This window comes from Mycteria americana, chromosome 1 (assembly GCF_035582795.1).
Source record: "Mycteria americana isolate JAX WOST 10 ecotype Jacksonville Zoo and Gardens chromosome 1, USCA_MyAme_1.0, whole genome shotgun sequence".
Classification (NCBI taxonomy): domain Eukaryota; kingdom Metazoa; phylum Chordata; class Aves; order Ciconiiformes; family Ciconiidae; genus Mycteria; species Mycteria americana.
The window spans coordinates 85,366,510-85,394,474 of record NC_134365.1 but is presented as its reverse complement, the minus strand read 5'-3'; the positions used below and the strand labels follow the sequence as shown (position 1 = coordinate 85,394,474).

Sequence of the window (27,965 nt, the reverse complement as noted above, 5' to 3'; positions counted from 1 at the left end):
GTTAAACCATAAACATTCACTTTTTCTTTTTATTAAGAAAGCATGCACAAAAATAAACTCGTGAGACCACGCCCCTCTCTCCCTGACCACTGACACAAAGCACGGGGGGCCACACCACGCTGGAGGGGCCTGCAAGAACCCCTCTCTGGGACAGGCTGGCATCCCTCCCCTCCCTGCAGGCCGGTACCCGCGCACCCTGCAGAGCTCCATGCCACCCACCCGATGCCTTCCCACGCACTAACAATGCACATTTATTTCAGAGGCAGAGGAACGAGGCTAATTTGCACACTGACCGGCATGTATTTACATATGCAAATGAGGCGCAACTTAATACGCAAATGAGCAAATACGCAAATGAGGAGCACTTGGATACGCAGAAGGAGCCATCTTGGTTTGTTTTTCTTCCAGTGGTGTTTTCAGACTTCCACAGGGCCGGCTCTCAGTAACACCCTCTGCAAAGCACTAACTGGCACCTACCAGAGGTTGTCTCTCATGGTTGTCTCTGGTGCCACTTCCCACAGAAACCCATCGCACATGCTTCCAAGCTGTATCATTCCCATCCTGAGGCAGCAGAGATAACAGCTGACTCCACGTTGAAGTTGGCTCTGGGATTCCTCATTTCTCTTGGAAACACTCAATGACGAACTCCCCCCCAAACACACACTTAAAAAAGAAAAAAAAAAAAAGAAACAAAAATGTCCCCCCCCAATACAATGAGACTCTGTCCACTTCCCTGACAAAGATCCAATTGGTTTATCCCTACAGCAAATTTAAAAAGCAATGCTAGTTCCCCACCTTCCTGCAGTCAGAGTAGAGGTTATTACTCCCCTACCCCAGGTCTGTCAAGCGGCCATGATGTTTTATTTCCATCTTGGTTCCCTTCACTGGTAAACAGGGAATAAGGGCTGGGGGGAGGCTTTACAAAATATTAAGAGGAAACAAGAGGTTTGACAGAACAGAGCCATACCAGAAAAAAGGGGAACACCAGACACAGCCCTGGGGGAGGAGGCATCTCAACACTCACTCCTGCTCCTCCACCTTTTCCACCTTCCTGATTTGCAAGTGCTGACAAAACTCATCCTTTGGGATTTACACTAGATTCCACCATGTCCTCAGCTGAACTGCAAGGGGTCTGACCCACCCTCCTCCCTCTTACGCTATACTCTTTGGCTGTTCGGTTTAAAAATCTGCCCCACTTCGTCCTCTCTCTTCTAATGCACCTCTTACAAAAACCACTTCTGAGGGCCTCCCAGTTACTTGACCAGAGGGTCCAGCCCCTTGACCAGAAGTCCCCTAATTCACCTCCACTCTGAGCAGCAGCTTCCTCTTCCCACCACTAGCCCATTCACAAAGTGGGAACCACTGACAGAACTTGCACCTACGCAACAAGACTCCTGTTGATGGCACTCTCCAACCACAGGCAAGGACAGTCTCCAAAGAAATACGAGGGGCAGAGGGCCAAATACCAACTGAACAGATACTGACAGGAGAAAACTTCCAAATTTGCATATGCAAGTAAGAGCCTCACTACATATTTCGAAGAAGGGCTTGAAGGGTTCAAGGATGAATTTAAAAGCCCTGGGGAACAGAATTTGCTGAATCACATGTGACACCCCTGACTGCTTCTTTTACCTGATGGGTATGTAGGCTTCACCTGGAGACTGCAAAAGGCAGTGTAGAAAATAGGTCAGGATTCCCTCAAAATCTCTCAGTCCTCACAGATGGCACTGCATTCTGAAACTCAACTTCTCTGCTGAAATACCATCTTTGCTACATTCTCCTTGCTCCAAACTCAGATTTACCCTCCCAGCTCAGCTCAGCCATCCCTACCTCAGGGATTACCCTCTCTTTGTACTTGGGAACTCCACTTCTTTTCTTGCTTTTCCTGCTGGTGTGAGAAAGTTCACAGAGCTAAAATCACCCCTCCAGTGTCCCTTTAGCCCCCTGACCTTTACAACATTTACGAAACAACATAACTACAGGCTCCCAGGGTCCACTAGGCTCTCTCACTCCAGTAGCCAATACGACAGATTTACCGGCCACCTTGAAGGGAAAGAGGGATTGTTAAACGCAAAATGATGGAGGCAGAGAAAGATGCACTCGAGGATTCAGCCTTCCGAGGTCTTTTCATGGCACCAAGGACCCATCTTTCCACCCTCCACAGGGCACCACGCAACACGAAAAAGCCGATCTGATGCGTCCGAGGCCACCAGAGGAGGGGGAGGGCTGTGCTCAATTATTGGTAGTAATAATAATAATAACAATAATAATAATAAACAAAAGAAGAAAAAGAAGATAAAACAGGACGCAAGGAAGGATTATCTTCGGCAGCATCTTGCGGTGGCTTCTCTGGCGGAGATAGAGAATATATATCTATATACAGGCAAGGCAGGGAGGCTGGGGAGGGTGGTGCTGGCACCATTCACCCCATGTCCCCCTCCCCTCCCGCGTCCTTCACAAAGGACGGGCTATCAAGTCTGTAACTCGCTAGGTGATCAAGTCCCAGTCGAAATCATCGGGGATTTCCTCATTGGCGCCTGGAGGAGGCCCTGGAGGCCGAGGGACCAGATGGTGAGCTGAGCCAAAAACAAGAAAAAAGAAGAGAAAGAGAACAGTTAGAATAAAAAATGTCACACTTTTTCACAGTGGGCAAAAGAAAGCATAAGGGATTTGGGCCTTCTCCCTTCCAACCGTCTAACAAGCAAGAACACTACTGGCATGAATCTGTCCTTGTCAGACAGCACCTACCAATGTCTGTAGGTGGTCTGCTGTGAAATTCTCCACAGCAGCTTCTGCAGAGGTTAGGTTTCAGCCTCCTTAACTTTCCTTACAGCTGACTGCTGACAGAGCACAAAGGACTCCATCAACAGAAGCTTCTCATGTAAAGTTGCCTTCAAGCAACCAACTGAGGGTGAGGCTGAGCTACAAGACTATTTATGAGAAGTGAAAGAAATCAGGCCACTGAAGTCCTAAACCTTGCCAGAGCTATGGCAGAGCCCTAAATGGAAGGTCCCTTGCAGTTCAGGCTCCCTCTCTACCTTCAGTGCTCCATTTGACTAGTAAGTGCTTTGGGAGAAATGCACAAAAGGCTTGGGAACCGGTTCTTTAACATTCATTGGCATAATATGCCTTAATGTCACCCCTTACCTGGGCGATTATATCCTGGAGAGTCCTGGGTGGAAATCTGGTACATAGGAGATGGCCCAGAGAAGAGATGGGGAGGCTGGGGCTGACCATAGGAGTTCACTGTGAAAGGAAAAGAATAAAATTAAAAACAAACAAACAAACAAAACTGTTAATGTTCTGGTCAGCTGTCTTGGCCCTGACTGGGTGGCAGCTCAGCCACAGAGCAACTCACTCAGACCCACAGGATACTGAGAGATGTTCAGCTGTTGGGTCCTAACTGCAAGCTATATATAGCTTGGTCAGGGATCTTGTTCTTGGAACCAGCAGGAGTTTCTCTGTTATTGTAAAAGAAGAAAATTTTCATCCAGAAACGCCACAAGGTGGCTCAATATCATCCATTTAGTTCAGTACTAGATGACAGACACCATCACAGTTGTATCAAGACCATGATATCCTCTGTGCTCTCCTCAGAGTGCATCCTCCTACTTAAGGAGGATGCAGTCCAGTCAAGTATTTCTCCAACACGAGTGCAAGGGCTTTCATCTTTACAGTTCCTACCATCTTTACAGCTCCTACCTTGCATTCCTTTCTGTTGGTCACCTACAAAAAACACGACCCCTTTCTCCTTTTATGGGTTTACCTTTTAAATGTATTTCTGCCTGGAGAGGTTGCCTGTCAATGGTATGCATCACATAATAATGGTCTGTCTAGGCCACAGACATAGGACATCCTAATTCTTTAAAGCCAGAGGAAGCTGAGTTGCTACGAACAGCTCTGACAGCCCAGCCATGAGTTGCTCAGTGCTACATTGCCTGGCAAGGCAGCAAATAGTTTAGGATATTCACAGAGTTGGGCCTTCATTTACATGTCATTTTAGTCTCCTTCCTAATTACCTTGGTTCATGGATTGCTCCTGTTTGCCACTGTTCAGGGCACAAGAATCAGAGATTCGGGGGGGCTGCTGTGGGCCAACCAGATGAGGGAGCTGACCAGTCTGGGTAAGGAAGTGATTAAGGGAGTCACAGAGGTTGGCAATATGGTGTTGATCCAGCGTCCAGTTCTTCCGCTCAGCCTGGCGCAGACTTTCCATCAGCTCTGCAGGGGACAAAGGACAATGTCAAAGCCAGCACTCACACTGTGGTCTTCCCTGCAAAGAGCTTCTGTCTTCTACCCCTAAATCCTACCTTCTCCCCACAAACCCAACTTCATTGCTTCGAATATGTCACCAAACTCCTGGAGAGCTCCATATCTAGGATACTGCCTCACTGACTCAGGTAGGGGAGGGAAGAGTAGGAAGGAAAAATCTCAGTTAGCTTTCTGACATACCTTTATGAATTAATTCCCCCTGCCCCAAATTCTTGCAGTGTTCAAGTGCTTCAGGGTCTTTAACAGAACCCATGAAGTAGGACACCACATTTTACAAATAGAAGAGTTGAGTCACTGAGAAACCCACGGACTTGACACAGTTACATTGAAAAAAAGATCTGGGCACAGCACTCACATATTCTAGACTACAGCCCTAGTCACTGAGCCACTAGACCTTGTCACTAGGCCAGCACTGACCTGAGAACTGGGAGTGCTCAATGCTAGACCAGTTCAGCCGGTTTACCATCTTGAAGCTTTCCTTCAGCGAATCGATGTTGGAGCACCAATCAGGGGGAAATGCTGGAATGAAACGGGGAGATTATTCCAATACAGACCACCCTTTCCCTCCACCCCTTAATATAAAATGATTGGCCCCTCTTCACCAAAGAGCCTGATGCTACAGTAGCTAGAAATCCTTTCTCCCTTGGAAGACCAGGGATGGTGCCTCCTTTTTCAATTAGCCCCTGTCTTTATCCTGCATGCCTAAACAGAATCCCAAACCCAGTGTGGATGTATCCTACTTTCCTTCAGTAAGGAAGCAATTTCCCTCTCAGATTTCAATCATAACTGGCTTTCACTCTTTTTCCACACACAACTTAGTTGCTACTTAGGGAAAGCTTGCTTGTGGAATTTCTGTCTGGGGGCTCCTCTCTGCTCCCTTTTTCCCCAGCTGTTCTTTCCATCACCCCTGACTCACCAAAGCCAGCATTGTTGATTGAAGCCTGTGACTGCTGCTGCTGCTGGTGCTGATGTGGCTGCTGCTGTGGGTGGGAGTGCGGGTGATGTTGTTGATGCTGGTGGTAGCCTCCATGCTGCATTGGGGGTGGGTGCATGGACATCACTGGTGGAGGGCCATAACCTTCACCACCCTGCTGCTTTCCCCCTTGGGATGGGCAACCCTCTGGGGTTGGAGTGTGGAGTGGGGGAGCAGCACCCACTGATGAGGGGCCTTGCTGCTGCTGCTGCTGGTACATGTAGTAGTTGTGGTTGGAGGGCTGCATGTCACCAAGGAGAGAAGAGAAACCTGCCAAGGAAAAGAAAGAGGAGGGAGCTTTAAGAGCTGCCTGGATCAGACCTTTGCTTAAATTATCCATCTCTAATTTCACACTGCTCATTCTGCTATTTATGAAGCTTTTGGAGTGCCCTCTGCAGGCTGCCAACAACTATCACCTCCACAGTTATGCCCTCACTGTGCTCCAGATTCTGTTCAAAACAAAAGGTTCTACAACAAAGCCCCAGCAGGATTTAAACTTCTAGTACAGAGTTAAGCAGTTAAATTCCTCTCTGGATTTTTCCTATATTTACCAAAGTAACCTGTGCTCTCCTGAAATTTCATGCACACGTTGTTTTCCTAGAAATGACCATTAAGCAAATTTAAACAAAACATTTAGAAAACAGGTAACTTGATAAATCTGACTTGCTGTTTCCAAAAGCTCCCTTCAGTTCCCGTTTTACAAGCAGGTTGGTCAGGAACCTTCACAATTTTTCTCACACAGATCATTAGAGGTCACACATTCTACTGCTTTTGTATACAGAGCACGTTGCACACATCAGGGCTCCTTTATTACTGTCATTCCTCCTGACTCACTGGGAGTGTCATTTCTATCCTCTTGTATTTCAGGCATTCCCTACATGCAAGAGCATCAGGTGTTCTCCATTCTTCCCCATATCAGGAGCTCAGCATATCTCTTATGTCTGCTTCCCCGGTTCATCCTCCCCTTACGTTGTGGAACCTCTGGGAAAAATCACAGTGAAGAGCATTACATGCCACTAACCTGAGCTACCCATTTCTTACTTTGAGTGCCCTTACTTGACCGTCCGCAAGCAAGCCTCAGTTTTTCACTAGACCTAAGAATCAACCCTTAGAGCATCCTACTACTGCGACAGGGCAAAAGGATGAATACTGCCATCCTGACTCAAAAGTTGCCCACAAAATCTCCTCAAAAACTGCAAGTTTTCCTAGACTACCTTACAGCTAAAGACTTGGGGGGGGGGAACCAGACCGCTGCTAAGCTTTTACAAACAGAGGCACACACTGAGTCAAGGTTCTTCTCTACATTTGTGTAGCTTGCTCTTTCTACAAGACCTCACACAACAGGCTCCTATGAGGAATCTGAAGTGCCAGCATGATGAAAGCAGTAAAAGTAATAAATTTTTATTTCACTGAAGCTACAAGTGCAGGAGGCTCCTCCTAGAGTAGCAAACTTTGCCTGCACTGTATGATGGTTGACAGCGTAGGCGAGAGGCTCATCTAATAATATATTCTTTTTTACACCAGACTAATATTTAGAAGAGTGTTTAAAGGCAGGAACAACTGAAGATTTTTCTGAAGTGTTTTCCGTGGACATCTCATCTCATCTCATCTCACCTCACCTCATCCCTACAGCGATTCTGCCCTCTGGTGGCTGCTTCCTCAATCCCAGAAATGCAAGCTATGAATGGAGTTGTAGGCTCTCTCTTCCGTGCTCTCAATCCACAAAGCTCAATTCTCCAAGGCCTTGTACAATCTTCGTTTTAACAGATCTGAGCAATGACGACTTTCCACTCTCCTTTTGGAGAAACTCCACATGCAACAATCCCCTCCCTCTTATGGTTTCTGGCCTGACAGATTATGAATACCTCTCTGACATGCTTTTCTTCAGGACTTCATTTCTCTAAGCTTCTGCCATTTTAGTATTTGCTTTTGTATCAACACAAGGTATTTTTAAATCATTATCCTCTTTATTCTGAGAGAACTAGGGGGAGCAATAGATAAAGGACATGCAGATTTCTTATCTGCTCCTGGCAGAACTAATTACAGCATGCCAAAGAAGGAAAGGCTGTTTGCACAGGCTCCTAAACGAGGAAAGATCTGAGAGATACCAAGGATAGATCAGTGGACAAGACTGTGTGGGCAGATACCTGCCCACCCCACATGACGCATATAGTTACTCACCGTGCTGAGAGGAAGATGATTTCTCCAGCATGGATTTGTAGAGATTTCGGAAGGACCAGCTAAGATCCTGGAAGTTGATCTCAGAGTAGGAGAACTTGAAGTCATGGTTGGCACTGTACAACGGGGGTGGCACATCGGCCCCTTCACGGCCCTGCCCCCCTGCTACAGTAGAGGCAACATCCACAGGCCCTGCACCCTGCTAAGGAAGGTAGAAGTAAGGCCTTTAGCTTGTACTAGGTTTTGTAACTTGAGACAGGGATCCAGAGACTATATACAGGTAGAATGTGCACTGATATCCCCTATCACTTATCTCCCAACAAATCTTCCCAAATGCCATTTTCCTTGAGGAAAATCAACCACCACCCTCCCTCTGCAGCACAATGGCTCCAGCCTTTTCTTCAGCTATCTAATACCATTATGCCTTTATCCTTATCCGCATCCAGCCCTTTGTTAAAATTTACTTCCTCCTTATTTTCTGTCTCTGCAATTTGAACTTCTTCCCTTCTTTTTATTTTTGCCTCTATATCACCATTTTCACAATTCCCTCTCTTCTCATCACTTCAGTTTTCCATTCACGCGCTCCTCCCCCTCTTCTTTTCCCCTCTTCCCTCCACTGTAAGGCTTCTATCCTTTTCCCTGCTGCTCACCTGACTGTAGTTGGCAATGGGGGTGGTGCTCTGGAGCGACAGCTGAGGAGTGGCCTCAGGTGGCAAAGAGGCTTCTGTGCTGACTGGAACAGCCCCTCGGGGGCTTTTACTTGCCTCTTGCTCTGGGGAGTCTTGTGGTATCTGTGGATGGGGAAGAAAGAGAAAAGGAAAGGAGCAGAAATTAAAAACAGATGGAGAAGTGAAACTGCAGATGGGAAGCTAGCTCCCCTGCTGTAGAAGTTCATGGCTTAGAAAAGAGTACTGGGCCTTAGTCACTGAAGAGTCAGGATAAAGGACTTTAAACAAGATTAACTTTGCTACTGAACAGCAGCAACAACAGCCAATCAGCAGGACATACATGCTAGTTCGTTCAGTCCTAGCCTTTGTCTCCCCATCTGTATCCCCTGCCCCCAAAACAGTACCATGGTCTGGTGCTGGAAGGACTCCTTGGAACAAGAAGGGAATTTCCCCTCCTGCTCCATGCTGTCTGGAAAGAGCAACACTCACGTCATCATCTGGAGGATGCCGCCTCTTGCGAGATATATCTGGACACGTATCTATTGTCCAGTAAGAGCCCTGGAAAGAAGACCCATAGGTGAATGCATGATTAAATCAGAGAGCTTCTTTAAAAGCAGGGGGTGACTGACTCAAAGAATGCAGCACCAACTAAACATTAGGACCACAAGGACCACCCTCCAGAACATCAGACAACAGAGACTTGGCTGTTGGAAAGAGATTCCTCTCTTGCATTGGGTTGTATTGAACAATGAGGTACGATGCTACTGGTGGAAGGCAGAATGCTCTACGTTTCCATCACTCCAAGACAGGACACCAAGAAGAGCATAGGATGTTTTGATCCAAGCTAGGCCAACTCTTTTGGGCCTGCACACCCCCTTGAGTACCTTCCTCACAACATTAATTTGTTATTGACTGATGAGAACAAACTCAATGTTCAGATTGGGCAGAGACAGCTAGAAGGATCGCTCTTTTTCCATGCTTCTGAGACTCCACTTTGAGTACTGTGCCCATTTAGGGGGTTCCCAGTGCAAGAAAGACACTGACATGCTAGAATGCATTCAAAGAGGGGCCACCATGATAGTTAAGAACTAAAATATATGATGTACAAGCAGTTCACACAGAGATATCTGTTTAGCCTGGACAAGAGAAGGCTAAGGGGATCTAACCACTGTCTTCAACTGTGTAAGGAGATTATAAAGAAGACAGAATCAAACTCTTCTCAAAAATGCACAACACTAGAATAAGAGGCAACAAACACAAGTTACAGCAAGGGAAATTACAATCGGATATAAAGAAAAATTTCTTCATAATGATGGTGGTGCAGCACTGGAACAAGTGCCTAGTTGTGGTATCTCCATCCTTGGTGATATTCAAAACTCAACAAAGACCTCAACAACCCAATCTAATTGTCCCTATCTGGGAAGGAGGTGGGGGTGCGTGTTGACCTCCAGAGGTCCCTTTCAACATAAAATAGTCTATAATTATGTCTGTTGTTTTTTGAGTAAGTATAAAGAGAACTCTACAGTGTGATTTAGCTCATTTTTAACCTCCAATTCAAATCTGAGTAATCAGTGACAAGCACAGGACAGGTTTTCATTATAAACCCAGCCCAACATGCCGCCAATGAACACCTGCAAACATATACACAGAAGTCAGTTAGGATTTCCTGGAAAAAGCCATATAATCAATGGTATTTTTGAGCAGTGATCTTCAAAGATATACTACTTCCATTTATAGATGCCAACTGAACACCACTTAGTCCTTTAAATATAACCTGAAATAAAAGGCCTGAGCAAGTGGCCCTTTCTGGTAACTTTAGGATCGGGGAAGGAGACAATCTTTCTGTCTAAATACATAGCTTCTTGTCCCCATCATCTCCTTCTGCTTGTTTGGGTTTTTTTAACAGTAATAATATCTGCATGCCAAGATGTCAAGTCTTGGTTTTGCTAGCGATTCCCCTTTACAATCTATATATACTAACAGAGCGTCATCAGCCCTTACTTAGCCAACAAATTCCTAAATTCTTGAGTTTTACTTGTAAATGATTTCTACAGATTTGAACTACCTGATGGTGACATTTTTCTCCCCAACACCAAATGTTTTGCAGTCTAAATAGGTAGCAGTTCTGCTCTCACTTCCATGGATCTTGTCTCTATGAAACCCATGATGTCACATCATAGTCCTGCCATTCACCAGCAGCCACTATGGTCTTTCATAATAGAACAGGTTGGACGAGACCCACATTTTACACATAAAGATCAAGAAGAAAAAGAAACAAAACTAATAAAGTACATTCAACCCCATTTTTTCCTTCTTCCAGTATCTTTAAAGTCAACAGAAGATCACAGATAAGAAAAATAAAACCATTAAGGACCCTTTACAGGTTCCCTTTAAGTGAATGCTTCTGTAGCCAAAGCACTGCAGTAAATCTTACTACTGCTTCCATTTTTGCCTACACTTTAGGTTTCAAATTCCAACCATGAGTTAGAAAGGGCAACCCCAGCTTATTCCCTGCAGTTTTAAATTGCTTGTCCAGGAGCATGAAGATTTCTTACCTTCCCAGGATCATCTCTCGGTCGAGGCACCTTCCGAAAACATTTATTCAGAGAGAGGTTATGACGAATAGAGTTCTGATGAGAGAGTAAGAGATACAGGTAAGTGCTACAACAAAAACATACAGCCTTCTGAGTATGCCCGGGAGTGGGTAGAGAAAATACAAGGATGGTGCATACTCAAAAGCCAAAGCTCACTACATACACCTGGAATGGAGCAGAACAGTAGCTGTGGAAAGGAGGGATGGATTAGGATGAATAATATGGGGCTGAACCACCTATACATCTATAGAAGATGCAATGAAAATAGTATCAGTGTGATGCAGAGGTTGGTAGTGATGTGGGTTTTGTGGGGGTTTTTGTTTTGTTTTTCTTGGTTGTTGTTGGTGGTTTTTTTGCAGGCTCCTTCTTAAGGAGCCACCACATACATACAACAAAATTCTCAGAGAAAATGGGACTTCCGGCTCTGCGTTTTCTCCAGTTGGTCAACTTAGTTTCACATCTTTTTATTTTGCTCAGTGAGGATATTTTGCACAGAATTAAGAAAGTAAGTCTTGTACTTAGACAAAAAGGGTACTTCAGTGATGCAAGTCCTCACCTTCCAACCAATACCAGCATTTTTGTAGTAGGGAAAGTTGTCACAGATCCAACGGTAGATCTCACTAAGCGTCATCTTCTTGGCAGGTGATGAGTTGATGGCGTAGGTGATCAAAGTGGCATAGCTGTAACGTGGCTTCCCATCTTGGTGCACTGCAGCCTCATCCTTACTCAGGGTGGCATTGGGATCTGTCGGTGAGCCTGGGGCACACTTTCGGGCAGCCCCTGGAGGTCCTGCTTGTGAGGAACCCCCTAATTTTTCAATAGTAGCCCTTAAAGTAAGCTGTGGGAGCCAGTCTATGGAAGTGAGGCTGCTTTCCAGGTCAGAGGCCATGACGCTGGAAGCAGGAGTATCTGTGAGGAGAAAGGAGCAGAAAGGGAACTCCTGAGAGATAAACAAGGAGTTTCAACCCTAAGAACAGAAACATCCATTTGCATTCCTCCTCTGCTTCTCCCCCTATCACAAATAACTGTATGAAGATCATCCTACTTCATATACCTTATTCACAGCCAGACAGAATAATCCAAGAGGGCCTATGACTGTGTCTCTGGGAGGACCATCCTTGCTGATAGTAGCTGGAACAGTGCTGATGGTAACATTGCTAGGACAGCCTTACCCAGAGCATCCCAACTGTTCCCAGGTAAAGAACTAAGATCTATTCAAAGGAAGTGGAGCCTTTTCAGCAGCTGTATCACATTTACTCCTTTACTACATAAGCAATATAACCTTGGGACACTTCACCAAGATTACCTATAATCCAGTAGGTTTACTGTGTCAGGTAAGAGGAAAATCATAGCTAAAAGGGAATACTCCTTCATGCCATATACAAACCACAATTTAATTAGATCATCTGGAAAAGTCAGGACTGTGACTATCTTAATTTGGGGGGAAATTAACTTCTCTCTAAGGCCTAGCCTCTCTTTTTGATCAGGTGACACTATAATGAATCCTATTCCTTAGAGCTAGGATTACATATCTCATTTTAAAACACCAAGATCATGCATAATACTATATATAGATAATTACGTCTACCATGTCGAGGTGGAACAGACTATATTAAGCTCATAATAGTTAAAGCTTTGCCTACCATAACCCATTTTTCCTAAATATACATATCATTTTATTGAATTAAATCTTGCTTAATTCACAATATAACAGGCAAGTATTTTCCCCAAATCTGAGACACAAGAAAAACTTACTTGTCCAAAGTCATACAACAAGTTTGACACAGGGTGGAAACAGACTCAGGATCTTTCCTCTCATAAATATTATATATTTCCCCTCAAAAATAAAACACACCTGTCCAACATGGCTAGCACTTGTACCCAGGGTTTTCTACTTAACAATTATTTTATATGAAGAAAATATTTAGCAGCATGAACTTGTATGAACTTGTACACTTAGCATACAAACTTGTATGCTGTCTTTTGTAGTAGTTAAGGCAGCAGAAAGATCATTATTCTTACTCATAATTGGCTGCATCACAATACTAGAAGCAATCCCTTGAAGTCTGGACTGAGGTAGCTAAGTTTCCATGGCCACAACCTGCACTGCCTTGCACTTATTCTTTGCATAAAGAGAAGAATCATGTCTTGAAGGGCTGCAAGTTCTGCATCTTTCATTTTTGAAATTTATTTTTTGAGAGGATTAGATGATACTATCTTTGAGCATGCTAGTGCATACAAAAGGTAAATGCACAAACACACATGCACATACTTATGTACACACTCATCTAACAAATTAAACACATGCATACACCTAAGAGAACAGACTGACATGAACACACTCTGCTTAGGAAAGATTCATCAGCAGACACCTCCCACCAAGTGCATCACTTAGATGAGTGGATCAGATGAGACAGGGAGACACCCATCTGCATGAATACCAATTAGATACTCATTCTAAAAATAGGTATTTGACAATAACACAGTGTGGATGCACAGATCCAGAGACAGATGCACCCAGCATTTTGACACAGAAGCTGCCCGTTCTTCCCCCACAACCATATGCGTTATACCTTGCACTTCTGCACTGAAGTGCGCTCCCAGCACAAAAGCACTTAAGAATCTACACTCCAACACGTTTGTATGCACTAAACCTTTCATTTTCATGCATGTGCTCATCACACCTCTTAGGGCTCAAACACCTACACCATACCCCAACAAAATCCATCCCTCAACTACCACAAGCAGCGGCTCCAAAGCCCTGGGCTCAGAAAACACCTAATTGCACAGCTAACATTATCATTCGTACTCATACGCATGCACAGACTGAAAAGTAAAATTGCAGCACTACAGTATCTGTAGCGAGTGGAAACATTTTTCTGTCTGTGGAGGAAAGGAAAAGCCCAACTGCTATTAACTTATCTACTCATCTGCCACACTATCACATATGATAGCTATGACTACTTGCTACACAGCTAACTAGACGATCAGAACTGCAAAAGGCTTTCCATTATCCACCCTCCTCAAGTTGTTTATTGTTGTTTATTGAATATAGCTCTTTTTGGCTGAATTGATCTAATCTCAAACGTTTTAAATTTTAAAAAAAGCAGCACTATTCCTTCCTGAATTATACAAAGGTAAAGCAACAATGCATTTTTATCCAGTGGGGATGGACAGACAGCTGAGGTATCCATTAACTGAAACACAGCTACATTTACATGGTAACTTTACAGGCACAGACCTCACTAAAAGTAGTATTAAATTTGGGAGAAAATAAGCATGAACTAAATATCAGTTGAATGCTTGATTTTGTAAGTGTGCCTCCTATAAATTTTAATTTCCACAGTGCAATCAGAGAACAAATTACTGCTGCTTATCATATGCATGTTAAACCATTATGAAATATCAGTTGTGCTAACAATACAAATCCAAAGTAAAGTAAATACAAATTTCCCAGCCACGCCCCCCCCTTCCCCCCCCCCCCCCTTTTTTTTTTTTAAGACAAGCATAGAAATCAAGAAAATTAGGTTATAAAAACCTATGGCAGATTAAGATACCAATCTGAAACACCAGAAATTCCAGAAGCAGAAGAAAACACTGCAGTTTTCACGGAGCTTCAGATTTGCCCAGGTTATGTCAGTAGAGCATTTGGGATGATTGGCTATGCAGTAAAATGTAAGGTTGATATGCAACACGCCAATCATCAAATACACAAGCTTTTGCATATTTGTGTAAAATACACTTGTCAGGGAGACAAGCAAGGTTAGAATTGGGTCACATCACACCCACACTAAGAATTTGAATATTTTCATTCCCTGGTTTATAAAAATCTTTGACAAGAAAACAAAATCCCGAAATCTTAAATAAAAAAAAAAAAAATCTGTGTATACATATGCACTAATCACCCAGTACTGAAACAACTACTTATCAGTAAAATACAGCAGCTTTTTAAGAACACATACGCTAGACAGTAATTTAGGACAGAAAGTGAAGACTCAGACCCAATAACAATCACATGGGAAATTTCGAAGCAGTGGAATAAGATTTTTTTTCCAAGTTTAAACTTGATCATGTTACTGGATTTATAAGTCTGTATCCTGGCAATATGGGAGCTGTAATAATCAGGCATAGTCAAAATGTAAGGTGGCAATTCCAGAATACTGCCAGTGCAAAAATAATTTGGTGTAATTGGCTACTAAATTATTTGAAAGAATACTTACTATAACAGTAACACTTGCTACAATTCGTGCTGCATATCTCATTCACCTGATCCAAGCAGTACACCAGCTTGACACTACTTAATGGTACAATAAACAAGACTGCAGCCAAACCAGAGCAGCTGATGATTCTTCCAACTTTCCCTTCCCAGTTTATTGCCTGGCAAATCTTCTTTCAAACTCTTCTCTTATGATCCCACTCAAATAAAGAAAAAAAAAATACTAATGACTAACAAACATATTGAACTGAAATCAAGGGTGTTTAAAAAAAATCCTACCACATTAGCAAGCCAGAATTAACTTTGAAGAAGTAAAAAGAAAGTCAAAGATGAGAATTCATAATCTCCAACTTTACGTGGTAAATGGTATCTGCTTATGTATTTGGCTGACTTCAAAAACCAAGGGTAAGGTAGCCAAGTCATAACCACCATCGACAGCTGGAAATTGACTGCAGTCTTCACTTCTCAAGCACTAAGTAGTTCCAGTACAACCCCAAGTCAAGACAGGTCAGAAAGATGCAAAAATGACAGCTAAGCACTGATCCAAAACTACAGTTAAACAGATGAGAATCTAATTCATAAGGAAAATGTATTAATCATTAAAGAAAATCCTAGCACTGAATACCTTTTAATAACCTCTAATTCACTTAGGACTAGTAATACTTCACTACAGCTTTCCAGGAAAGCTACTCCCTTACTCTGAATATTTGCAACTAGCAAATCGAACTTCAGGCTGAAAATGCAAGGCAGCCTTCTATCATATTGTACTATTCCTGCCGCTGGACTGAAGAAATCCGTACTTTGCCTGCCCTGCTATTTTGCAAATGCTTGCTCTAAGCCAGTCAGATCTTATCCAAGATCATTGCTACTTATATATCAGGACTGAAAAATGTATGAAATGTGGGGAACAGCACTCTAACAGTCATATTGAATGCAGTTAATAAACATTTATAGCCTAAAACATTCTCTAAGGCTGAACTCAAAGGCTGGCCAGTCAGGATCAGTTACGACTGAAGCAGAGAGTCATACAATGAATGAAACTACGCTGTGCACAGCCTACAGAAGATGCATATTCTAGAATAAATTTCTACATTTACTTTTCTATATTTACTTTCACTGTTGCTTTATTTGCTGCTATTCCAATCCAATGAAACCCTACTGGCAAAACATTCAATGGAGACTCAACTTAGGTTTCTCAACATAAACTTTGAGAAGGAAGAAATGCACAACAGACTACCAAGCAGTGAGAGACATTGCTGTAGAACACGTATAAAGATAAGGCCACTTCTATTTAGGTGGCTGAAACACAGATCCAGTGATCTAACTAGCAATATCCATGTAATATACTCAGAGATACACCTCGCTTCTCAGGTATTTAAACAAACAAAAAACCTCAAACCCAACGAACTGACAAAAAAGAACCATACGACTGCAATCTTTCTGAAACACAAAGGTGAGCGGGATGTCAGAGGAAACTGCCTCAAAAAGTAAGGAAGAAAGGTAACACATAAGAATACCACATGCATGGAGAAATGGACAGCTTCTACTTTGATGGAAAAAGGCAATTTTGACATACTTTTGTAAATTACACATGCAAGAAACCTGTATTCTTATGCCAATACAGAAAGGGGAAAAGAATCAATTTTGCTAACTCTGGCAGGAAGAGAAATTTGCCATTTCAAGACATGTGCTTTCCCTCAAAAATAAAGAGGTGTGAACTAAGAGGGCAGGAACAAAACACTTACAAATCTTATCTTCTCTAAGCAGGTATCCTCACTGAGAGATATTTGTTTCATGTAAGAAATCAGAAAAAAGGATACTGATTACCTGCATAGTCTGAAATTGTTATCCATCATTTTGGTAACTACTTCTGAGAAGCCTTCAGGAAATGTTTACATTTCTGGAATTAAATCCAGAAGGAAGAGAGAGGCTGCTGGGTATTGTTCATAAAATGAAACTTAACCTGGAAGGAGTGGTAGGTGTCGTGTCAGTATATCAACAAACGAAAAGCACTGCAGTTTGAAAGTACACTTCTGTCTGCAGTGCCATATGAAAGCAGGAAATCCAGTCCCTGGGGTAAAGAGGTAAGAGAAATTGTCACACCCTAGAACCACGTTTCCCTTCTTTGGGAGCTGTAGAACAAGCCAAAAAACATCTTCCCAATAAACTATAGGCTTGCAGTTGTGGTAATAAGGGGCACACAGTTCTCACTAGTCATGAACCACAAAGGAAAAAAAAATTCAACCAAAGGAAGTTACTGTCACCAAAGAGCACACAACGTGGTATCACCTATACGAATATGAACTGTCACAATCTGCGCCTGTCCATGTCACAGTGGTCTGACTCTATACTCCTACTCAAAACTACTTAGTGTGCAAGACAAAATGGCTTTGAATGTTTGATGCTATTTTGTATAAAAGAACACAGGTGGTACAGTAATTATGGCATCCTGAACTGGAAGTTTGCTAAAAGTTACAACGCACTAAGATGGTACTGAAAAATCAGAGTTAGAGGAAGATGAAAACTTTTAGACCATGTATAGCCTAATATAAATCACTGAACTAATTAAGTTGTTATACAGATATGGTTTTCCTTTAACAAACAGAAATCTCAACAACATAAGGTTCATATTAAGTCTCATATTAGGTCTAAGAAAAATAAAAAGAAAACAAATTTGTTTTCATAACAGTTACTAATTTCATAAATATCATAATGGCACATTTTAACATAGGACCTTTCAATTCCCTCCATTTTGTGAGAGGTGCATGAGCAGGGTATAATTTTGTATTTTGAATTTAGTGAATGAACGGCACTGACTGTGCATGCATTCTTGGTACTAATGAAGCATGAAGTCTTGTGGGGACTATAAAGTCACCAAAACCCCCAGGTTGGAAGTGCATCAGGATCCAATTCCAAAAGCACTAGCCTTGTATGAAACTGACAAAATGGTATAGTTTACAAAACCTGACCTGCTTATTTAAACTTATCAACAGATGGCATTACAGCCACAAAGTCTAAAACATTCTCATGTCAAGGGAGACAGTATCTTTACAGGCATAAAAGGCTAGGATCAAGCATAGCTAGTGCCTTGCCAGATTTTAATAAGATCAACTAATCAAATATTTTTGTTGTCTGCTATATAAACATGCAACAAAAATGCAGAGAGAAATACTACACAAACATTGCAGAGACCCCTCAGACAGTTTGAAAATATGTGTTCAAAGTTAAGATTAGTTTGCTTATTTATGGTGCTGCATAAGTGAAAGTGGGGAATACGTAACACCTGTCAAAAGAAACAGCAAATGATATTGAGAATACTGGTATGCCTAAAATACTTTTGAGCCAAAAATTATTTTCTTTGTAATAAGACTACTATAAAAGATTTATTCTAATAATAAGCCAAATGTCCCATGACAACCCTCCCAATAACAGATTTGAAGTAAAAAGTAAACCAAGCACTTTGAAGAAGCACAACGAAAATACATCATCTTAGCAGAAATGTCTCTGCAGCATCCTTCCACCCTCAGTACCACTACGCAGTATTTTACCACTGGAAGTAGGAGCTGTAATTCTAAACATATGCCAAGGCAGGCAAGAGAAACCTTTGGCATTTGCTTTAAGAATATTAACAGAACAATTACTCTTACACTGAGAAAGGTATTGGGTATTGTTTTTTTAATAATTCAAATTTATGAGCACATATCTGGAATGAAATTTTCCCTCGGAAACCAAGAAGTCTGTGGCAGAGAAACTGTATCTAAGAGAAGGTATTTCCCACAGCCTTGTGGGAGCACCCAGGTTGAAGAGAAGGATTTCAATTTTAGCTGCCGATCAGAATCACATCCAGTAGTAAACCTTCAGTACAGGATATGCAAACACTGATATGATACCCAGATTGTCTCTGAAATTAGAGACAACATCATAAGTAGATCAGCATGCAGAATATCTTGCTCAGAAGATCTTCACATCGTTGCAAAGATAGGTACAGAAACTCAGGTTAAAAGAATGCAACATGCACTTACAAATGAAAACTGTATTCTTACTCCCGTTAAAAAACGGGTCTATCAGTGAAAAATGACTGTCAACCTTGCAGTTTAATAATAGTAATACTACAAAGCTTCTATGTACGAGAGCTCCCAGGGCTAAATGAATGCCAGCCAGGCATTGTGAAAATGAAAATCTGACTGCTAGTGGTCAGAACCTGTTCACCAAAGACTGAACCACTGAAAATAGATTAGTCTATATGAACTCTGCAATAGTTGCTAAAACAAGCCACAACCCATTCCATCCCACTTGTGGAAATGGGTATCAAGCACTAGCAAGAACTATGTACTGAATTCACAGAAAATAAGGAAACTGGTATCAAGTGCAGATTAGTCGGCTACCACGTGGCCAAAATGTACATACAGCAGATGCTCCCAGAGTTAAGATTACCAAAGCACTGCAGAAAAGCCTGTTAAAGAGGAGTTTGGAAGCAAAGTGCAGCTGAAATTGAAGTTGGAGAATGATCAGAAGAATCAAGTAATGCTGTGTGAAGCTCATAAACTGGGTCTCAACCACTGTTTTAACACAATTCCTTTTCACTATTCTGTTAGCTGTTATTCTGAACTAAACTGACTGAACTGTCTTCCAGGAGACAAAATACCTGACAATCCCTAGCCAGGCTCACAACTTGTAAAGATTTGTACCAAGCTTGAAGGTCAAGAGGATTCAGAACCACACTAGCAAGGAACACACACCCATTAACAGTTTCTTCTGGCTTAAAATGCTAGTATTGCTACTTGGCTTTCTGCACCCTACTCCTAAAATGCTCCATTTTGTGTATCATCCTCAAACTAAATCTCCTGTTCATTTCCTTACAGATACTGAAAGAAGCTCCTTTCTTCCACACACATACTTGCCACAATTGTCACCTTGCAGCTGCGAGTATTATTCTGTGCCAACCCTGACCCTCCTAGTCTTTGAGATGTTGTGTCTTTGCTTATGATGACATTTATTTTTGTAATCATCCTGCTTTATAAAAGAAGCCAGGGAGAGGAGGGTACATGTAATAAAAGAACTACCTCTGAGTATCAGTTAGAGCTTTTGAATAATTTTCAAATATGCAAATAAGTAGTTTCTTAGTACTTACCTTAGGTAGGTAGTATGTCTGGCCTCTATTGGCTGGCAATTTTCCTGTATGTATCAAGGTATGACTCAGCTGAGGAAGAATGTGAAGAGATGCTCATGCAAGAAATGGAAAAGCACAGTGTCATGCTTGTGTTGCTAGCAGAGCAAAGGACAATAAGAGACAGCGACAGATAGGGGAGAAACATAAATGCGAAGGCCCCTTAGAGCGAGTACGAGAAGCTGGAACCTTATGTGGTGGATGATAGCCAACGAACAGGCCTGTCAAGGAGGAGATGGCAACATGTTAAGAAAACACGCCAGGAGGAAGAGCTTCAGCAATTGTTTTTTAACAAGATGAGAAGGTAACACAATTGTCAGAGGCCAGCAAGAACAGCTAGCAGTAACCAAGATGGTAAATGAAGGAGAAAGCATAAGGGTTACCCAAAGAGACTAAGAAAGAAGTGGGAGATTCAGGCCATGAAACTAGAAGATGAGCACCTATCTTGTATGTGCAGAGCAAGAAGAGTGTGAGAAAACCCATCTTATAGGCCCAACTGTGGAGGCTCGCAACAGAGGAAAGCAGGAAAGAAAAGGAAATCTCAAAGGAGCTTTCTGGAGTTCCCTCTTGGCCTCAGTGGTCTTACACTTGCAGCAAATCTTAAACTTGCAGCAAAAAAGATGCTAAGGTAGTACGCCAAGTTGCATAATTTAATATCACTGGCATGAAGGAGGTAAAGAAAAGCAAAGAGAGGATATCAGAGGTGGGTCTTTGTGTCTAACTTAGGAAAAAAAATAAATGGAGGAAGGTAAATAGCTTATTGCAGAAGCTACTGAATGAATGACTAGAACAGTAGGAGGGGAAACCAGGAAAATACTGACACAAAAGTCAAGGGAGGACAAGATTTCAAGACTGGGCACGATCAAGTGTCAAAAACAGCAGGGAAGCCAAGAAGGATGAGGATGGAATAGAGACCCTGAGACCTGGCCAAGAAAAGGTCATTAGAGATCTTAGGAGAAGCTTCAAGAGAGTCAGAATATCTATACTTAAGTCAACTTAAAAAACAGTTCTAGGCTGCAGACATGGTCCAGGATCTTTCAGTTTTGGAGTCACACGTCCTTCAATGAAACAAAAATTAACTGTGGCATCATGCTTTCACTGTTTCTTAATGCCACAAAAAGCGGCACATAGAGGTTTTGAGTTCAGTATCACATTGTAATTAAGGCAATCAACAGCAAGAACAGCCAGCCTTTATAAAGTGTTTTTAATCCTTATACTTTGGAACCCTTATAAAGGATCAATAACCTATTCCAGGATAAATGGGAAGCCATGCACAGAGAAGCGCACAGCTCAAGGTCAGCCAGTAAAGGAGTAGCAGAACCATGCAGAGAACACAGTCTCCCAAATCCCAGACCAGTTCTCTACATTCAAAGTTTGTCTGGTTTGTTCAGGTAGAGATAAAGGGAATTTCAGAGGTAACTATTTTAGCAGCTTGTTTATTTTTCTCTGCAAGTTCCTGATGGGGAGGGAGAATTGTTTTGGTTTTACTTAACAATAGTTTTTTTGGGGAAACTGAGAATTCAGAAACTTCGCTCCTTTAATTTGTGACCACAAAAAGTTCAGATTCCTTCCCAATTATTCAGATTTGAACTTTAAACAGTAATTACATATTTCTGCTATAATCAGCCACAGTCTTTATACAGCAGAGAGCATAAACAAAATTTGAATTGCTAATTGAAAAAAAAAAAAAAACAAAAAAGCAAATATTTTTTTCCTCGAGGTATAAAAGCTCTCACTTGTCATCTCCACCTCTCCCTCATTACTCAGTCTCTCCAATACATAAAAAAGGACCAAAAAAGAACACACATTCCCTTATTTCTTGAATTCACATCAAGTAACCTGACCAGCTTAGAAAGATGAGGAATGGGGTACTGGGCCTTGCACAAATTTTTCACCCCAATTCTCAAAACCAAGATCCTGAAGTGCTGGAAGGAACCAGAGAACGTAACGCAAGGGCTTTTCATTCTAACCAACTAAAATCCAGCTATTCCTGAGGAAGGCAAGGGGGTAGGGGAGAAGGGAGGGTGGGAGAATGAATGAGTCAGATTATGGAGACAAAGCGGCATTCCCCAGCCTCGCAGAACTGGGTATTTTCAGAGGCACAAAATCCTATTTATTATATAGTGGTAAAAAAGAATAGGTTTCTTGACATAACCTCAGACAAAAAACGCTTTGTGTCCACAAGCATATAATCTAATGAAAGCCAAACCAAGAACAGGTCAAAATGCAGGTGTGGAAGTAAGAGCAGAGCCTGGGCGATGTAGTAAGAAAGGATTCCTGCCAGTGAAGAATCCTAGAGAGGAGATGAGGGATGCTTGCTTGATGAAGAGAGAAGCAGCATTTTAGGCTTATAGGACCACGGACAGAATGCCAAAGGGACAGCATGGAAAATGAGATGCAAAGAGCAGTACAGAGAGAACTGGGAGGAGGACTGGGGTGTAGGAGGAAATGAGAGTAAAGAAGTAGGCGGGGTGGAAACATGCTGGGCCTTAAAGGTGCAGGAGAGGAACCTAACTGTGACACGATGCTAGGAAGCCCAGGACGGGATTCAGGAAAGAGTTCACAAAGGTCAGGAACTAGCAAAATCTGTGCATCATCTACCTTTAAGACACCAGCTCCAAGGTTCATAATAGGATGGGGTAGAGGATGGGGCAGGTCAAAGACAGAAGGATAAAACAACAGTCCAGTCCAAATCTTGGCAAAGCACCACAGGACACAACATTAAATCGGTCCTAAACTCTGTTGCAAGGTCTCCAAATTTTGAAACATTCCCAATATTTTGCGTTTTCATTTCAAACGTAAAATGAAAATTTGCAATTAATTAATTGTGAAAACATACTGCAGCATGCTTGCTCTCCCTCACTAATACACACACACATATACACAGACTGCCTTTAAAAGTGAAAACATGAGTACAGGGCAGAAATATGTTATAGATCATCATACATCCCTTAGAAAGAAGAAGGAAACATCAACAGCAGAATAGATAGTAAGTAGCAATACTGACTTCTACCAAGATGATAAGCATTTCGAGGTTGAACGCATCAACTGGATATTCTTGCTAAAATAACACTACGTGCAAGAGCCAGCAATGCAGAGATTTAAATGCTTTTCTTTAGGCTTCACAGTTAACACAACTGGCGAGTTCAAACATTTTGGAGATACCATTTAGGCTGTCCATTAATCTGGGCACTACTCATATTTTCAAAGTTGTCTTCTAGACTGAAAATGCTAGAAACAATATTTTTGTAAGTTTCAATTCTGAAGCATCACTCGTCAACAGATTCTGCAAATTAAGTACTACAAAACACAGAAGGTTCTGTGTGAAAGTCACTGGTTACAATTCTACCCAAGGTTGGGAGAAGCAAATGGAAAAATGAGTTCAAAAGCATTGCATCTTTTGGTTGCTAATGACTGAGATGTAACTCCTGTCTGACAGCTGTGTAAAATGTGATAATCAGCTCAGTCCTGCTCTTGAGGGACAGCTGTCCATACCACAGTTGCCATTAACCATACCTCCTTTCTGACACTTGAAGTAAAGGGCCAAAGATCCAAACTGTGAGGCATACTGAATCTCCCACTATATGAAGGCCATATGAAGTTTAGGGGAGGAGGTAGTAAGCAAAGATACCTGCACCTCTGGGGTAAGAAAAAACTTCTCCAAAGACACCAGCATTCAGCTGTATTTTTATAGGGGGGGAGGGGGGGGGGGGGGGGGAAGTACTACAGTAATCACAATCTCGTCTTGGACTGGGAAATCAAACTGTTTATTGTATTTCATTCCAACTTTTCTGATTCCTTATTCTACCCTAGAAACTTGCCTACAGAACCAGATTTCAAGATAAAACCCAAGAACTTGCAGAACACATACTTAAACATTAATATAACCTCACGATCTTTCAGTAACGTAATCCTTTTCCCATAACTCTCTAGACCTTCTCATTTCATTTTACTTAAGGGCTTGACCTGAGAAATGCCACACACTCAGTTCTCAGATGGGAACGGAGTTCACATCGGACAAGATCAGACTGCTTCAACTTTAAAAGTCAACTTTTGGAAGCATGAATGTCCAAATTTAAATTTACAAACCCATACACGCATAACTGTCTCTTACTCAAATGTTGGAGACTTCATTGCTTCTGTTGAAGTCAGCTCTACGTTCCCGGGTACTTACAAGAATTAGGCTATTTACTTAGGTACCTAAATGTGTTTTTTAAAGTCTAATTTTAGGTGTTCAGGTTTAACATTCTTAATGTAAACTCTTAAAGACATAGCACTTTCATTTAAATGTATCTAAAAAGTACCTTGGGCTTTTATGAAGATAAATAATACTCTCCCTTTTTCTTTCCTGGATACTTTTGTATAAAATAAATGGTGCAGAACAGCTGCAGTATTCCACCTCAGAGGAAGCTGCATTTTTGCCTGTGATAAACCTTTCATGTAAATACCATGATCACGCTGAAGAGCTACGCTTTCTAAAAATTATTCCCTTCCTTAAATTTATCAGTATATCCTAGCTTTTTTATAGCTGTGTTTTAGACTACGAGATCTTCAGGGCAGAGATTGTCTCAATTTTGGGTGTCCAAGTCAGCACTGAATGCTCTGTCAGCAATTAACAAATAAATAACAATTACTCTACAGCATACGACTTTCAGCCTTGTATGTCTGTCATGAATATTTAAAGCTCAGGCAGCAAATACAAAATATTAATCTTTATCATGAATAATGAAGAAAAAACCTGTTTCATATACAGAAAGATAATTGTTGTGGGAGAGCAGAATTTTGTAAGGCTGGCATATATATTCTGTGAAGTGCCCTGGCATCCATCAGAGCCAAAAGCACTTGAAAAATGTCAAGTCATTACTGTGAGGAAGGGGGCAGCGCGAGGTAAATTAACCTCAAGAGCATGGAAAGTCAGATACCCCCTTGAATGTACAAAGGCCAAAATGCCTCAGTTATCTCTTCCCTTGTGCTAGATAACACAGCTGTACTCAAAACAGGCTGATTGCATAACTATAGGGCAACAGGTAGGAGGGCATCTAACAGTACCCCCAGAACATATGTACACTTCATGGTTCAGCCTTCCCTTAGAAAGAAGCACCTTCTGAAGCTATGGATAACTATCAAAATTCTCTGCCAAAATGAGGAATCACTTTGGAGGGACCTGGCATCTTTTGTCTGATCTTGCTAGCAAATTACACCAAGGAGTTCCTTCTTCAGAGACTCCCTGTTAACCATTGTGCTCCCAAATGGATTCCAGAAGGGTTCCTGTCCTGCCAAGGACCCTCTGATCTTGGATTTCCTCACTGCTATCTCACTGGAGAACAGAAACAGGAATCTCTCAGGTGAGATATCCTTAGGCATGATTCTTCTGCTATGGAAATCTGCCTTGGCTTAATTTGAGATGAAGTCTCCCTCGGACTTGATTTCTCAGGAAATCACTACATTAGTGTCATTTGTGACTGGAAATTAACTGCCTCATTTACAAAAAGCAGCCAGCTTGGCTCACCACAGCACTAGCATTAGGATTCACATTATAGCCCCTGAACACAGCATAAAACACAGATGAAGACTGGTGGCAATGGAATGGCTTCTTTTGGCTTTCAGAGCAGGTTCCACCAGCACTGTCACAATTTTCATTCCCAGGCCCCTGAGCACCACAGAGCCCACTCTCAAGGGCACTCTTTCCAGAATTCATCCCACAGCCCCTAGGTACATTAGGACACACATCTCAGAGTACTACCACTGGGATCTGTACGTTCAGCTCCCAAGCACAGTGAGGTCTGCATCGCACAATGATTTTATTCCCATAGTTACGAGCATAGTAGGACCCACATGGAGAACAACTGACACTCCAACCCCACGGGTGCATCCTTGGACACTAGCACTACAAATCACAGCTCCTGTCTCCTCAATGCTTTTTTGGCCAGCATTATCCTTCTCAATGACCCCTAAATGACAGAAATTAATTTCACACCAGTGATGATAAAGGCTGAGCCTAGGATGAATACACCAGTAGCAGAAGAGAAGTAGATAGCAAGTAGAAGGGAAAGGGCAGAGAGTTTTCTTACAATTAAATAGGGCTAAGGTCTCCCATAAGCTAAATAGTGAGGAAAAGAATCAGGTCAATTCCATACAGCATATAAGGGAGCTAAATGAGAGAGATGGAGAAAGACACGTAGAAAAAGAAGGCTGGGGAGAGGTTCAGAAATAGAAAGAGAGAGAAAAGATTAAAAGGAGAGCAATACAGTGAGAGAAGAGACATGGAAAACAAGGATAGAAGGCAAAAGAGAAGGACAGCTAGGAATAGAGAGGTGATATAATGTGGTCACTCACTCTGTCTGGAAGATTTTCTGGAGGGAGGTGGATTATCTTCAGTGCTGGTTTCTGGGGTGCTGCCCTTCACACTCCTTCTCCGAGACCCATCCTCAGAGTGTTGCTGTCAGCTATTCCAAGAGCTTCTCCAAGAGCGTATTTTGAGGGCGAAGGGATTGTGGATGAAATCAGGATCTTGAGTATTAAAACAATCTGCTTGGGATTGTCAGTCCCCTAAAACTGCTGGTTTTATCCCAGGATGGAGATCCTCTCTCCCTTTTGGCAGCTAACTTCTAAAGGGGTGTTCCCCTGGGAGACAGCCTTTTCACTGATTGTCAGATTATTTCAGACATCAATTTCCCCCAGTCTCCCTACCTGTAAATCTCTCTTCTCTTTCCTCTAGGTGCACCTTAAGGGTGGGCAAATCTCTTTCTCTGAAAAAATTCTTGCTATCTCTGTGGATATTATCAGCAAAATCCACCTTTTCCTTTCCCTGTAGCTGGGAGGTGTGTCTTCTCTCCTTGCACAGGATATTTGAAGAAAATGCTCTTGGGATTAGGGGTTGAGGGATCTTCCTTGGGATGAAGGAGGATGAGGTCAGTATTGGAAATTACCTTTATCTCCAGTGGTTAACAGCAACTGGAAAAGGGAAGAAGAACATCTAAATCTGCCTCTGCTTTCTCTCCCTTGTTTTGCTTTCTCTGCTGCCTGCTGAGCAGATGTAAATAATTAAAATTACTAGTTAAGTATCTGGAGCTCTTGCTTACTTCTGTCTTGGGGACTGCCTCTCTTAGGCATACGGGGTTTCTTCTGTGAAGACTCCCCTGTTACTATCTGGTCTGGGGAAGAGCTGTCTCCGCTGCTTGGGGGAAGAATTTCCTCAGTAGCAGGGGGGAGTAGGTTATTCTCACAACCTCCAGAAACTGGGGTCAGAGGACGCCTCTCCCCTAAATAGGTATTGAGCGAGCTCCAGAAGGCTCTATTCTACAGCGAGGAAGAGCAGACCTGCTTCTAGATAGTTACCAGGGCTTGGTGCCGGGGGCCTCTGCCCACCCGTGGCTCGTTAGTGGGGAAGGGAACAAGTGTTAAGCTCCCGCACCAGCTGCGGGGAAGGCGGCCGGCAGGCGGGTGCGCCCCGGCCTGCCAGCGAGGCGGGGGCAGCGAGGGGCCGCCGGGGCGTCCCCCCCCCGCCGGGACCGGGGCTGCCTAACGGGGTGTCCCCTCACGGCTGGGGATGGGGCGGGGGGCGGCGGGCAGGGTCTCTCCCCCACCCCGGCAGGCTACGGGGGTGTCCCCCCACCCCGGCTGCCCGGAGGCTGTCCCTGGCTTCCCCCCAGGCCCCAGCTCCTCTTGCCCGGGCTCGGCTACCACGGGAGGCCGCGGCGGCTCACGGGCCTGCGCGGGGCTGAGCGGCCGCCTCCGCCGCCTTCCGCCGGGCCTCGGCTTCGTCGCCGGGGGGCTCCCCGGGCTCCGGTGCGGGGGCGGGGGGGGGGAGGGGGCCGGCCGGGCGGCGCTGAGTCTCTCCAGGCCCCGCCGCTCCCGCGGCTGCTGCTCCGGGCTGCGGCTCCACTGCAGGCCCCGGC

The 27,965-nt window shown here is 43.0% G+C and overlaps 1 protein-coding gene across 9 annotated transcripts; it reads right to left on the bottom strand.

Moving 5' to 3' along the window:
- Position 1: 1 nt before the first annotated feature.
- FOXJ2 (forkhead box J2) lies at positions 2-27,965 on the bottom strand. 9 transcript variants are annotated; one of them, XM_075509318.1, is made up of 13 exons: positions 27,751-27,964; positions 26,997-27,093; positions 26,404-26,525; positions 11,241-11,593; positions 10,646-10,720; positions 8,580-8,648; positions 8,073-8,213; positions 7,426-7,624; positions 5,188-5,514; positions 4,689-4,790; positions 4,020-4,220; positions 3,148-3,246; positions 2-2,576 (listed from the first exon to the last, which is right to left on the bottom strand). In XM_075509318.1, exons 4-13 carry the CDS (start codon positions 11,571-11,573, stop codon positions 2,488-2,490), a joined length of 1,635 nt encoding a protein of 544 aa, XP_075365433.1. In that variant the 5' UTR covers positions 11,574-11,593; positions 26,404-26,525; positions 26,997-27,093; positions 27,751-27,964; the 3' UTR covers positions 2-2,487. The 9 variants fall into 9 exon arrangements, with proteins under 9 accessions (XP_075365433.1, XP_075365431.1, XP_075365406.1 ...); XM_075509316.1 differs by having other exon boundaries at positions 26,997-27,090; XM_075509291.1 differs by adding an exon at positions 20,032-20,100 and having other exon boundaries at positions 26,404-27,965.